The 15,920-nt window shown below is 37.2% G+C and overlaps 1 protein-coding gene across 4 annotated transcripts in view; it reads left to right on the top strand.

Annotated features, from left to right (window-relative positions):
- LOC129779740 (serine-rich adhesin for platelets) overlaps nucleotides 1-15,920 on the top strand; it is a 466,395-nt gene that overhangs the window by 288,357 nt on the left and 162,118 nt on the right. For all 4 annotated transcript variants that reach the window (XM_055787394.1, XM_055787396.1, XM_055787395.1 and 1 more), the window contains one exon: nucleotides 5,998-6,186. In XM_055787394.1, the coding sequence (XP_055643369.1) occupies nucleotides 5,998-6,186 (189 nt within the window). The remainder of the gene's footprint in view (nucleotides 1-5,997; nucleotides 6,187-15,920) is intronic.

Here is a 15,920-nt window from a genome sequence, read left to right as displayed (position 1 = left end):
ATGCCTAATAATAAGAATAAGACAATGGAAAGAAATCACAATACCATAGCTATCCATTATAAATGAAGCAACTTCATGGTTTCATTTGTATTTTACCTCAAAATATCACGAAACCGTGGGTATTTTTAACTTGTTTTTTTGTTCACCGATTCACATATACTTCATGTACCATTCCACCCTGTTATATGTCCCACTGATATTCATTAATCATTTTCAGTTATACAGTTGCACTTCCTGCCAGAAGCTTATTGTCTTTATTTGTTCGTTACAAACCGTTTGAAGGTTATGAATACATACAACAAACGACTCTTTTCAGGACTACTATTTAGAGTTTAAAAAGAGTTAAACTAACAGATTTCTGAACAATGAGAAGAATTATATTTAAAATAACCAATTGTTCTGAACAATAACAGTCCTACGTCAAACTTCCGTCCGCGCCCCTAGGCTCAGACCCTTCTACATTTTTCTTCGTTGATAATTTGTACCAGCACTTAAATTATCATTATCGTGTACTTTAATATTTCATTGCATGCTGTTTAAAATAATACTCTAATATACTAAAATAATATAATACAAATCATTCGAAGCTAGCGTTTGTACAAAATTTGCAATGGGCGAGAGTATAAAATATGTAATTTGCGATTTCAACTGCATCGCATCGCTCTAGACAGCGAGCAGTAAACAGTATATTTTACGGATGAGAGCTAAATTGGAAACCTTCAATGTGATTTTTTGACGTAGGACTACGTCTTTCATTTCTATACCGGGGTGTAAAATCAAAGTTTCGAAAACGAAAGCGTTACGCCGGAGACCGAGATTTTGAGCGTTAATAGCTCCTAAACAACTGAACGAAATGGTATGATAAACACTTCATTCGAAAGATAAAATTTCTACGCGTTCTATACTTGTTACTTTTTGATCCAAAAACTTGTTTCAATAGTCTTAAAATTGCTTTCAAAACAGGTTATTGAAATCACCAATCGGTATATAAGCGAGCGCAGCTCGGAAATCCACTCAGTTCTAATTGAACAGCGATTGGAGCATGTTGTCGCTGTTGTGGTGAAGCTCTTCGTTTATCATGAAAGCGCTGATGAACGGTGTCACCAAGAGCCTGTTTGTGTATCTTAGGCCAGACATGAATCCATCAGGAGGAGAGTGATGCCACAAACGGTTCCCCGGGAAGATCTCGAAGCAGCCGCTACACACACACACACATACACGCGCGGAATTCTTTCCGTTTGGATGCCATTTAGCATCGAGAAAGATCCGGAAAATAATCTGCCAGCTCCTCTGGGAATTTGTATGCGCCCGCAATCGATTATTGCTCAGTCGCCGAAAGTTCCGAGCTCAGAGAGTTCATTTCCCTCTAGTTTGCCTTCCAAATTGCCATCGTAAACCACGCCTTCTCTCGATTCCATCACGCACAAAAAGCATATTTAAGCGATATTCTGGTGGTGAGACGCATTCATTTTTCGTGAGGACATCGACAAGACAACATCGTTGCTGAGGATGCTGGACGGTGAAGGATCGAGATCTGCCCTGAAACGTGAGCAGTTTGTTTGAAACTGTGAGGGAGCACAGAGAAGCCGATCCTTCAGGAGAAGAGAAGGTGACCATCGAAGCAGCCGCTACACACACACACATACACGCACGGAATTCTTTCCGTTTGGATGCCATTCAGCATCGAGAAAGATCCGGAAAATAATATGCCAGTTCCTCTGGGAATTTAAAAATACATTCATCTGAAAGAGTTTATTTGAATGTTTTCTATCCATGTAACACTGTGACCAAATATGTTTCAATCAAGTGCTATTAACAGATGGTTATCGAGTTAGCATAAACCACTGGTGGGCTTCCAGTATCGAGGAAAATGTGGAAATATCTAATCGTTACTGAAAATAATCTGCCAGTTCCTCTGGGAATTTAAAATTACATTCATGTGAAAGAGTTTATTTGAATGTTTTCTATCCATGTAACACTGTGACCAAATACATTTGGTTTTGTGATTTTTTAATCAATCGCAATTAACAGGATAGCTTCTGAAGATTATTCTTCCCCATCAGTAGGATATTTTCGTATCCAATATTGGATGCATAAAACCTTGTACCTCCAACGTAACGCTCTCATTTTCGAAGTCCCCCAAATATTCATTTATTCATTCATTCAGAATGGATTCAGATTCAACTTCAAACAAAGGATCACTGAATCAACGATAGTCCTACGTCACTATTGCGGTTATACCATAGATATAACCCACTTTCTGTTTTTTTGTTACTTTACTACTGAGCAAATCATCTTTCGGGGATATTTCGTTATGTTTCTTGTTTTTGTCGGTAGATAGGATATATTTTGATGTTTATCCAAATCAATAGTAATATGAGAAAAAGCATCAGCACTAATGATTTTTTAACACTCTTAAATACTTTGTGTCGAATGTGTGTTTCTCTTTTTCAAGTCACATAATCAGTTTATAATAAACTAGCTGTACCCTGCCACGCTTTGCTGTGGCACATTGTGGTTGCATGGTTGAGTTGATTTTTTCTTTTTTTATGTTGTAACAACATTCCTAGATGTGTTTGGTTCTTTTGTATATTGTATTATAGTTTGAGCTCAATCGGTTCCGTACTTTTCGAGTTTTTGACACGTACACAAACGATCAGAACATTTATATATATATATATATATATATATATATATATATATATATATATATATATATATATATATATATATATATATATATATATATATATATATATATATATATATATATATATATATATATATATAGAGAGAGAGAGAGAGAGAGAGAGAGAGAGAGATGAGGGAAATCGATAAATTTTAAATCACTTCGAAACACAATTTCGGTTCATAATTTTGTCCAACACGTGGAAAAAAGATGTGCACTACTATTACAAACAGCCAAAATTATGGCATAAATTTATTTTGTAGGATCAGCATAAAACTGACCGTAGAATGCAGTCGGAGTGCACCAAGTGCACACGGCCATAGCGACTAGATAGAACCTACGTTTTTTTCTGATAACCAAGGAATGGAATAATTTTCAAGTGGATTACAGGAAATCTTCGATATAACGTACCCTCGTTATAACGTTCATTTTACCTCGATATAACGTACACATTTCCAAAGTGTAAAGGAACATTTTTTCAGTATTTTTTTTTCTGATAGTACAATAAATTATCTGTATTCTGATGCTAAAACAAATTTCGTGCCTTCAACCAATCCCGAAATACAGCTGGTTTTGTAATTCCGGATTCTAAATTAATTAACAGTACGGAGGGAAACATCATGAGAAACGCTGGCTTCGTCTTCTGATTGAAGTTATTCATTAACTTTACTAAAACAGCAACACAATAATGTATTATAGACTACGTTTGTGAGTACTTTATTATGCTTCGATATAACGTACAATTCGATACAACGTACAATTTTGAAAGTGAAATGTACGTCATATCGAAGTTTACCTGTATTGATTTTTACCATCAGAAGACTCTTTGTTCCGACTTTCAACGGATACGGGAAAGTAACTCATTTTGACCCTTTGCGGCCGTATCAAATTTTGGCATGAATGTCGTAGTGGTCGTATGTTTCGTCTCGTATTCCAAAAAAAACCCAGAAAGTCCCAGAGTGTCGATTTTTAACAAAAAAATGTTTTTTCGAGATGACAGCAATTTTAAGACATTTTGCATCAACATTTTTTTTTTTTGAGAACACCGATTTCTTCTACTCCCTCTTGGGAGATTTTTCGGTTTTCAGAAAACTCAAACTTTGACCGCTTTGCGCCACTCTCCCTTAATTCAGATTGATCTGATATTTTGCATAGGGTAGTTTTTTGTAGAAATAAACATTTTTAATCGGGTTCCCTTTGAAAATTCGAAGGTCACTTTTTTCTCATACATCCATTGGCAATCGAATATGCAGTGCTGTGCGTCCAGGAAATGAATTGACATGAAATGACAGCTTATGTATTGTTTTTGCGAGGGCAATGAAGAAAGAATAAACCATCCGAGGTTTTTTCTACAAAACAACTCAAATGATTAGCCCTTTTCAGGGGCTCCATAACCTGTCCACTAAAAATTGAATTCTATAATTTCTTGACATAGCCTTTCCTGGAGACGTTGTACTGAGCTAGTGTAAGTCGAGATGTTCGAGCTGAATGCCGAGAATGGAGCTCCGAAGTATCCAAGAGCCCCTCAATTTTGAGGTCAGAATAATTGTGAAACGCAAAACATGGCCACACAAAAGTTTCGTTACTTTTAATATCAAACATTCGCCAAAGAAAAAATAACAAATCTTACATTCTCTTCAGTAAACCTGAAACTAGACATATTTACATTTCAAATCAAAATTATCTGAAAACTATGATAAATCTTTCGAACCACGAAAGGGATAACCATGTGTTATAAAATTGGGACCGAACGAATGAAAGTATATCATATTACTGCTGGAATCGAATGTGAAAAACCGTCATCATTTGAGCATTATTTGTCACACGGAGGGAAGGCCATGGAATGCTTATGCTGGTAGCACACTTGCTGCATTTGCATAATCTTTAAATTATTGACGAAAAGTCTCTTCAGCATTCCGTCGGTACCCTGAACTGCTCCACATGCATATCAATGCTGTGTATAATCATCATCATCACCCTCTAAACTGGTTTCCAATTAACTGCCCAATGTGTACTGTAGTGCTGTGACCCTGACCCAACAAACATGGTCCATATTACTGAATGGAACAAGAGAGACAATCCCGAAAGCAAGCAAGCTTTTTTCTCCTTTCTTCGAGCAACTTCCAGTCCCGCTGATCGTTAACTGGGCTGAGTAGAGGGCCTCTATCAATTCAATGACGACAATGAACCGGTTGAATTGCGGATGGTGGCTTCTCTCGTCTGCTGGTTTTTTCTTCCTTCTGTTTGAACAGTCGTCCCGCAGTATGGCTCGACAAATCCCCGAGAGGTACTAATCGGCTGCAGAAACAAAAAGGCGCCGTTGCGCACTGCCCCGGTAATAATACCTTATTCATGGTTCGATCAGGCTTCTTAGTTACATACACAGCATTCGTTCGCGATCGAGCACTGTGTTCTTTCCCTCCCAGAATAATGGTGGAACAAATCACGATGACCATCGTCTCGGAAAGCAACAAAGCAGCAATGTGAAGATCGATTGGAAACGATTTTACGGCTATTAGTTTGGCCGGCTGCTGAGGCAGCATTAGACTCGTACGCGTATATCGAGGGCTAAACTAACCACACGGGACGTGTACACCGTTCGAACCAGTCCTCCGGTAGACTAAACCTGAATTTTATGTGCATTGCTGGGCTTCGTCGTGTATTGCATGACCGACCGTTCGACACAGAATGAGATAGCAGAATTTCCTTTTTCGATGGATACTGATGGACGGTTTCGACGATAACTTCCTGTATGACTTCCCCGGTTTGCTATTATGTTTGCTTGCGGATCGGCAGGGTACTGTGTGTATGCAAACGAGCATTGGGCCATTTATTTTCTTTCGTTCGCGATGGGTCGATAATGGAGGCGAATAATGTAGGGAATGCCGTGTGTGTAACCGTGACCTATATTGGTGGAAGGAAGGAAGGTATTGAATTAGAGAGACTTTAAACTCTGAGAGTTCATTCGTCTCTATATTGGTGGAACTTCCTCGTTGTTATTATTTGCGTTTGTTATTCTGGATCAATTTGAATAATATATAATACCCCTTATTCTACGCGGCGAATGACGTGAGATGGCTCAAGTGACTGCATTCCCGTAGGCGAATGGTGTGACTGTAGTTCGTCACTAGGTGAGATTTGAAGTCGTGTCCTCATTTGTTATCGACTCGAGCATCCTGAGAAATGTGCCTTTGAAAACTCGCAACAATTTTACCTTAATGTTGAATCGCCTGAATGTATATCATAAGCCGCCTCTTGCGTTACACGCTTCATACTGATTACGCATCTGCTTTTGTTTTTCCCCACAGAGAAACGAATATCGCCCAACGTAACGAACACACCGGCATCGATTGTGCCAGAGCAGCTGAAGGGATCTCCGCCGCTGAAGCGGAACCTGGTCGCGAAACGAGTGCTTTCGGTCAACAATAACAACAATAACAACAACCACACTAGCGTAACGCCTACGCCAGCGCATGTGGTGAAAACGCCACTACGAGGTGAGTTTATTTGGTTGAATTATTTTGCCCGTCCAAATCTGGGAACGTTATTGCGCCGAAAGGTATACTCTATCGAGTACACATGAGTAACGCTACAGCGACCGACATTAATATGGCGTGACAACAACAAGAAAATATGAACGACTGTGGAGCAAGGAAGGAAGGAAGGTATTGAATTAGAGAGACTTTAAACTCTGAGAGTTCATTCGTCTCTTGTGGAGCAAGATGTTTTGATTTTTACTACAGGTGTGCTTTATTTTTTTGTATCGTATACAAAATAACTCACAATGATAAGATAGTAAAAGCAATGTTTCTTTCTGAATTTGTAACAATTATATGAATTTTGTTAATTCAGACACGGTTTACGTCTATACATTACCGATTTACACTTCCTTTATATATAAAGTGACCAGATGGTCAGAGGTCTAACGCGGGACACAAAAAACAACATTGTGTGAACATAAACCACAGTTTAGAGAGTCTCATCTATTCGTGAAACTCTTAACATGTGTCCTTGCAATTAAACCTAAACCTTACCTTATTAAACCTTACAAGTATCTGCACTCAGTTGTAATTTTTTCGGTGGCTTAGATTTTGTTTACGCCTGAAAAGCACTCACTCAGTCGGAGCATTTAGGTCTGGCAAGCACGATTCAAATTCTACAATTTTCTTCCAATTATCGAATGAAATGCTCGAAAATTCCAATCAATTTTTCATCGATTTTAGCGTTAACGTATGTAATAAAAAAATTTACTAATTTTGGATGGCGATGAAAAAGAAAGATAATGAAATCCGGTGAAAGAAGTGAAAAACTGCTTTTCACTGGGGAAAAACTGCTTTTCCACTGGTGAAAAACTTCTTTTCATGCTCATAATAAAAGACAGGACGTACTTGATGCTTGAATTCAACGAATGGCAGGGAACCGAATACTTTACGTTCCCCAGGTAAGCGATGGCGACGAATATATCACCCACATCAAGTTCTCGAAGAAGGTCATTCTCTAACAAACGAGAAGGGAATGTCCAAGCCGTTCTTCTTTCGAGTCATATGGTGAACTGGGAGATATACGGTACGAAGTGCTTGCCGGAAGTTGCGAAGATTATGTGGTCTTCATGCCGAACCTGGGATCTGCCCTTTAAGCCAAAAGATCACTGGAGGATGGATCGGCTGGAGATAAACATTGTCACGAAGACCGCCAAACTTCCCAACATCCCCCAGTTGCGACCGATAGAAAACCTTAGAGCGAATGGCCAAATTGGAGAGATAACCGACCACCAAAGCCACGAAAAGGTAAAAGAACACGCCGACATACATCTTTTCATCGGCCATGGTTGAGGTTCCGGCCAACTTCCGTAAGGCCGCCGAACGCTTCATTTACGATACTTCATCAGACAACCCTGCCTCTTCCTGTCCCGTATACACTAGTTCTGCCGGCTTATTTAACACGTTAAGCCCTGACCGAGCTAGGGACCGAAGATTAACTTTTCGTTTGACTCACGTCGGTCCCTTCGGATCAATAGGGGACTTTTATAAAAATTATTTTCTAATTCGTTGCTGTTGTTTCCATTTGACACTCTCTAAACAAAAATTCCACTATCGGTGCGATGAAACCAGCTTAACGTATTAATCTTCGGATGCATAGAAAGCTCTCTTGAACAGTCTGCCAAATAAGATTTTTTTTTTGAGGTTCATTCATTTAATAAAATTAACATGGTCAAATTGTAATATTGAAATATATTGATATCGAGGGACATTTTCGTTTCTTTTGCCAAATGCGAGACGTTTCGCGGGACGTAATCTTACGCCGGACATTTTGTTGAAATGCGGGACTGTCCCGCGTGACACGGGACGTCTGGTCAGTTTACTTATATATTTTCTTACAAAGTTGAACTGACAGATTTTTAATTCAGAAAGTGCGTGAATTTTCTCATTCAAAGGTGTTGATAGTTGTTTCCTATTTTGAGGAAAATCTTTTGAAAACCATTTGTCTACTTAATTCATGCAAAATGCACACATTTGTACGACAATATTGGAACAACTACGTCATTTATTGATGATAACCATAATTCATCATAATAATGGAACAACAGAATATTTGATCATAAAAATAATAACATCAGAACATATATATTGGAGCAGTTTGCGTTCGCATACTACTGTGTGGTGGTTGAGGTGGAAACAAAATAAAAACTTGCGCAAGTATCATATCCATTGTTGTTTACCATTGACTTGTAGCATGTAGCATGTTAATTAATGGAATGTCGCCTTTACGGGTACTGGCAACTATAATGCCTCCAACAATAAATATTCTTTTCGCTGCACTTGAAATATTATTTCAATATTTTACTTAGCCAAAACCTTCTAAAGGTATCTGGCAATATTCCATTTTTTTGAGCTGCTAAAAATGCACGAAATTATCTTTGGAATAATTTTTGTGTAACAAAACCAAGATTTTAAAGTGCCGGCAGAAAATTCTATTTAAAAACGTTGAAAATGCAACAAGTTGAAAAGATTCTCACTGTAAACGTACTATTCAGGATCCACTGTGTAAGATCATGTAGTTTTTTCAATAAAATGATTGGTAAATCTATATAAAAATTTGATGGGGGTGATCCTAGGGGCACGGACGGGATCTTAACATAGGCCTGTGATTGTGTGTAGTAATTGCATTTGAATTGAGTTTTTTCATTGATCAAAATCTGTATTTTTTCTATTTTGATACATCAAATGGAAGCCCTAAAAAATCGTTTGTTATTATAGTATAAAATCAATATTAAACTCAATTCTCGTTCAATATTCATCAATAATTTGCAAAATAACATGTTTCTTCATAAAATGGAACACATGTTTGATATGGAAAAGTGAATTTTATTTCATAATTTTTATTTTTAAAGATATCCCTACCGAAATTCCATCACCGTTTTCGCTTCAGACCAACACAACACGAGGATCAATTCCGTTAACATGAATTTCAATTGGACTAACAACACCTTCTACGATACTTCTTCAGAAAATATGAGAATGAAATTCTCCTATTTTCCTTCATAGTTTTTTGAACATTTTCCGATTTTTTTTTAACGTTACATTGATATATGGGCACAGACAAATATAACAAAATAAAAGCCGGCTCAAAGCCGACCTTTCCTTTTCGGATTTTCAGCTTAGCAACACATTTGGCGATCCATTTTTATTTATATAGATATAAAATGGAGAAGTGCGTTATTGAGTAAAGATCAATTTCGTTAGCGCAAACATCGAATGAACTAACAACGCTTATCATTATGTTATTGTGGAACATATGAGATTTCAATTCTTAGATTTTTTTGACGTTCATTCAAAGTTTTACGAAAATTTCCGATTTTTTTCTCCGCTATATTAATCTACAGGAATAGACGAATACAACATAATGAAGACGGATCAAACGGGAACATTCCTTCCTCGGGTTTTGCGCTTACCAACAAATTTGGCCTCCGATTTTTATTTATATATATATATATATATATATATATATATATATATATATATATATATATATATATATATATATATATATATATATATATATATATATATATATATATATATATATATATATATATATATATATATATATATATATATATATATATATATATATATATATATATATATATATATATATAGATGATATCAAAATGTTAGGAATTTTGTTTTGTTTTGAGATATACAGCTATTCTATGCAAAACCGATATACTCGTTCTCAGGTTTTCGTTAAAAGTGGTATTTTTTCTTTATCGCAAAATATTAGACCCGTAGTTTTTTTTTTATTTTTTCATTAGGATGCCCATTTTGATTTTATTTCAATGACCATCCGGCCAGTGAGCCAGTCTTTTTTGAAAAAATATTCTACTTGTGAAGAAGTTGAATTTTGATTTTGTAATTATTGAATGTATTTGCTTTTTATTGTTTATATGGTTAAATATAGAGGGCGCTATGCTTTTTGATATTTTTTCTTGAACGCTGAAAAGGGGTGTTTTTTTCGTTATAGAGTTATGTTTCTTCAAAGTTGGAATAAAAGCTACTGACGAATTCCATGCCAACTTGACTGGCCATTGGCAGCAACTTCTCAGATTGCAGTAAAACGTTGTTTGGATAAACACATTGGTCATTCAAGCAACTTTGCCTACTTGAAATCCAATTTTGTTTTAATTTTTCACACAAATTTATAACTCAAAAACTATAATGTCTACAAAATTAGGATCAATGGATGAAATGTAGGAAATGGTTTAAACTTTTATAAAAAATATCAAGAATTTTTAAAAGAAAAATTACACTGAAAAAATATATTTTAACACTCCTATACTTTGGTTTAACACTCCTATACATTGGTCTGTCAGACCGAGAAATCAATTATTCGCTCATTTCTCAGAAAATATCAACACTACGACTTTGCGATTTTCTCTAGCTTTGTTATACGTCGTTCGTCATCATTTAGCGTATCGTATGTGTTGGTACAAAGGGGACGTTTGCCACTTTTTTAACACTTTCGGTCTGACACACCGATGCGAGTATAGGAGTAACTTTTTTGGACAAGTGCCTTTTTTTCATATTCTAGAATATTGTTGAATGAAATGTATAAATTAATGTTAGTGGCGTGGAATATTTATTGAGTATAATGCATATGATCATTACCGGACTATTTTTATTTGATTTCAGTCCTTTTTGTAACTGGATTGAACGGATTCATATATTAACTATTCGTCGTTAGATTCATACGTTCAAAAGTAAAATATAAATGTTTGACTTCCGTATAGTTATTCGCTAAATATAATGGTCATACATATACACACTTGTGAAAGAATTTCACTTGTGTAAGAATTGTAAACAGTAAACTATGAACTAGTCGGTAGCTTATGGTAATTTTTAACAGTTACAGTTTCGGGGATATTTTTTTATAATGGACAATATCGACAAGAGAACAATAAAAATAAAAGGAAGTTCGTTCGAAATCCGTTAATATATTCTTTTTATACCCCATCTAAAAAAAGGCATTAATTCTTAGTTTACCAAGAAAACAGAGACAAAGAATATGAGAAATATGCTATCTTTATATTCCAGAACCTTTATCATCTAGTTATTATCTAGAAAAGGTCGTTATACATTCTTCTCTTCGATAAAAGACCCGAAAACACGCAACAACTGCATGAAATGTAAAAAATATGTTTGTTTCGAGCATTCGACAAAGTTTAAGAGTTTATTAAAACATGTACTTTTGTCGAAGACATCAACTTCTATCTTTTTTAGTTTCTGGATTACATGACACTTTTGTATGGAATTCCTGAAAAAGTCATGTTTTACTCATTTTGGACGTAGGACTACGTCTTACATTAAGGGTGCCAAATCAGAAAACAGGTCACGTTTTTATGAAATAAAGTTAACGTTGATAACTATTTTTGCTGCGAACGGATTTCAACGATTTGCATACCAATCGAATCGGAAATTATCTAAGATTTGCTGTATATGATTTAATTTGATGAAAATTCGAAGCATTCCCATTTCCCCATACATTTGTTCTGTCCATTTGTGTGCTTTCCCGAACAGAGCTGTCAATAACGGGCAACCTATGCAGCCGCTAGAATGAAAGCAGAAGTAAGTAAGCTGTCGCTACCGTATAAGTATTGCATCTCCTCTGAGGAAAATTCTCGGAATCTTTCTGTGCCCGGAACAACAAAGGTCGCTTATTCTGCTCGTTTTGTGGTTTATGTTTCCCCTAGAGCTGTGAACGCTAGGGAATATTTCACTTGAAGTGCATGTGGCATTGCAATTGACACAACCATCCAAGCAAGCCATTAACCCTTTTTAGTTTAGGGACACTTTATGAAATTTCAACGTATTCGCGAATAATATTCGAAATGATAAACCAACAAATTAAAAAAAAATACAAAGTTAAACATGTAACTCGTGATAATTCATGCATAAAAATGTTCCGAGTTAAACATAAATAGTAATTTTTCAAAGAAAACATGAAAAGGTTGTTGTCAGGAAAACTTTTTCCCTGCCTATGTGTGTTTAGTGCCTATTTTCCGATCCGACTTGTTGGAAATTGTAAGGGCTATTCACATCTATTTTTGCCACATCCTATTTTTGACGTAGAACTACGTCTTTCATTAAGGGTGCCAAATCAGAAAACAGGTAACGTTTTTATGAAATGAAGTTAACGTTAATAACTATTTTTGCCGTGAACGGACTCTGGCGATTTACATACCAAACGAATCGGAAATTCCCTATAATTTGTTTGATATGCTATACATTACAATCCCATAGTCTGTATGTGGTTCAAATTGATGAAAATTGGAAGCATTCCGATTTCCTCATACATTTGTTCTGCCTATTTGTATGCTTTCTCGAACAGAGCTGTCAATAACGAGCAACTTCTCGACGAGCAACGAAGGGGAAATCGTAAGATGTAAAGTCTCCGTGAACAAAGGAAAAGAAGAAGAAAGAAGGGAAAAAATTGCCTAGAGTATAAACATTGGATCTTGCTGAGGCAAACTTCATTCTTCGTGAGGACACCGACTGGATTTTTCTATTTTTCAATTAACATTGATGGGTCCAAATGACAAGGAAACATTCACAAAGGAAAACCTGGAAATTCAAAACAGGAATTACCACGAACGGAAGGATATGATGGTGAATTAAGGTAATTAATTATCTAGAAAAAAAATGTATGTGAATCTGAGTGTAGGGGAAAATGTACCGTCCCCAATTCAATCCAATGTTATTGGCCCGGACACGTCCTCGGATGCCACAGCGGTTTGCTTCATACCCTCCCGTGGTGTGGGTTGCAGCCTGCGGCACGCAGAACGAGTTATGACGTTTAGATCACCTTCGGTTTGCCACCGATTGCTTCTCACTTAACTTGGAATGCTGCGGCGCAACACGGCGCACAAGTGGTGGACATGATAGTTGTACTGTATTATCTCATAATCTTCGGAACGCCACTGCTTACTAGCTGCACACTGGCTGGCTAATAGAGCGGTTATTAAGTCACGTATTTGTCAGCTATACACGTCCGACGACCGTTTATTAACAGGTTACACGCCCGTTAACGGGAAGTGACAGAAATGAAACCATTAGGAAATTTCTTCTAATTAGCTAGTTAATCTTGATCAGCGTCTTGTATACGTGATGGCCTGCGAGGTTTCGAGAATTGTGAACTTCATCAAACTACTGAACATGAACTAAACTCTTTCGCATGAGCTCATGGTCAAGTGGTTTTTATGATTGCACGAACAATTCCACAATTTTTCAATGAAATTATATTTTTCCTATAACTAGTCCAGCTTATAACCACTTGTTTCCTCCCGAACACCGAGTTTGAGATGTAACACATTGTAAATTGTATAATAGTACACCGCCACCAAATAGTTTATGGCTCTTGTCGATCAGCAGTGCAATTTCTTCGTGTGAGTCTCGCTTCCCAGTTGAAATATTTTTCAAGCGGGCGTCTTCAAGACAATGGGTAACTGGGGTGTCATTTTTATGAACCGAGTTCAACGCGATGATACCGAAGGGCGCGAGACAATGGAGCCTTAGTACAAAGTACATTCGAGATGAGAAAAATGATGATTCTCATGACTGAAAAACGAATTCATTTACGGCTGTGTTGGGCAACAGCGAATACAAATGATTCGACGCGCATACTAATTAATGCCCTACTAAAGGCCCTTGGAAACCTGAATGGGAGAAATGTTTTTTTTTGTTTATTGATCAAGTATAGGTTGCGAAACTTTCGTTCGCGGCGATGTAACATTCATTCGAGCGTAATGAGCAATCATTCAATTATCATTTTTATTTTTACTTTCGGGGCAATTACAACCGCACAGCGCGCGCGTCTACCTCCTTCTTCCGTATCTTCCAGGCTCACGGAAAAGCAACGCACAGATGGTCCATGGGCAATTGAAGGCTTCCCAAATACTACCACCATCCGCTGCTTCGCCCAGCGATTCACAATTACGCGAAATATTATAGCAGCTCCTATCGACTGGGTTAAAAATAGCCGACTTTTTAGCCTCGATGTTTTACTTCCATTATTACAATTATTTTGAACGCATATCATCAACGCATAAATCTTGCAAACCTTTTTGTTCGTTCCGGTTTGGTAGAGCGACTGGAATATTCCAATCTTTGCAGCGGAATGCGTTCCACTTCCGTTATCCCAAAGGAGATGCATCCCATTAATTGCATTACGGCACGCGCGTTCGATCAATTTCTACCATCAATGGGCAGAGCATGACTTGTTGCTTAGCATCACCCCATCTCTGCGTATCGCATTCATTGGTTTATTTCGCAATATCGCAATATGCAGTAAGACGTGGTCACTTTCAACCCCCTAACTCTGACGCGCTACCTGCCTGCCCATCTATTCCGGTGGTCACTATTTTTTTGAGCGACCATTGCTGGAAGCGTGAAAAACCGGCCGTATGATTGATGTGCGATATTCATTACCGGATCCACCGGATCAGTGCAAGCCGTGGTACCGAGACCAACGCTGAACGCGGTGAGGTGCAGTCAGGCAGGGACTTCCTGTCCATCGATGCTGCCCTCCTGAACGCGTTGCTTTTAAACATTATCACTGAATAAATTAAATAAGCTCTGTGTTATGAAAAAGGACGCTCAACGGTAACAAGTTTTGTGTTGCTGTTTGTGTAGAGAGGAAGCAGAAAATGTAAACAGAGAAAGCGTTCACAAGAGAGGATAATTATTTGATGTGCATCTCCGATGATATTAATATTAATTAATTTCGCTATGCAATAGATTTGTGTTGAATCTGAATCAGGAAATATAATGTCGTGGTGACCGTGATGTTGACAGTTCATGTTTGTGGGCATGAATAAGAATCGATTGAATACAACGGGGAAAGACAGACAGTGAGAGTAAAATAGACAGGCGGTTAAATTGATTAGTTAGTTGTTGATTTTTATATTTACCCTTTCTTCATGTTATTCTATGATATTTAAATCACATTTAAAAATTGTGAACAATTTTTGCTGCTTCGATATTGATCACTAGCTGACTTCGTTCCGCCCAAAATGATTTTTTTTCTGTTATCAATACTATCAAACATTCACGTTTTCTTGCTAGATGAACGTTCATGGGTCCAATAGCAGAATTGTTCATTGATTGATCTTATAATTGACCCTTTAAAATTTCCTTTTACTAAAAATTTCTTAGTACTTCTACCAAAACTCGTCATTGTAATATCAAATTATTTTCAGACACAATCCTCGTTCAAGATTTTTCAATCACTTGTAAATAACATGTTTCTCTCTTACATGGAATACATTTTCGACACAGAAAATATAATAAAATGATGACATCTCAAATCGAACGATTCCTTCCTCGAGTTTTGCGTTTACCCCTTCGCTTGATTAGTTTTCGGATTATGTAGAAATTTGTATTTCATTTGTATGGCAGCCCTCCCAACTTTAGAGAGGGGTAGAAGAGTCGAACCACCTGTTCCGTCTGCTGGGAACTAGGGGTGGACTGTATTTAGAAGGTTGCTCCCCTCGTGGAGACAACCGGTGCGTGGAAGGAACCCTTGTGTTCCTCACGCCTTGTTCAATGGGTGGGAGCCCCTTGTGGCTCCGCTCCAATGCTCTGAAAAGAGCATGTAACTCTTTTGGAATATGTTTCAGAAAACTCTTCGTGGATTCAGGTTTCGAGTAGCGCAGAATGAAACATGATGTATAACT

This window comes from Toxorhynchites rutilus, chromosome 3 (assembly GCF_029784135.1).
Source record: "Toxorhynchites rutilus septentrionalis strain SRP chromosome 3, ASM2978413v1, whole genome shotgun sequence".
Lineage (NCBI taxonomy): Eukaryota > Metazoa > Arthropoda > Insecta > Diptera > Culicidae > Toxorhynchites > Toxorhynchites rutilus.
Note: the sequence above shows the minus strand (reverse complement) of the source record. Positions and strands in the feature narration are given on the sequence as shown.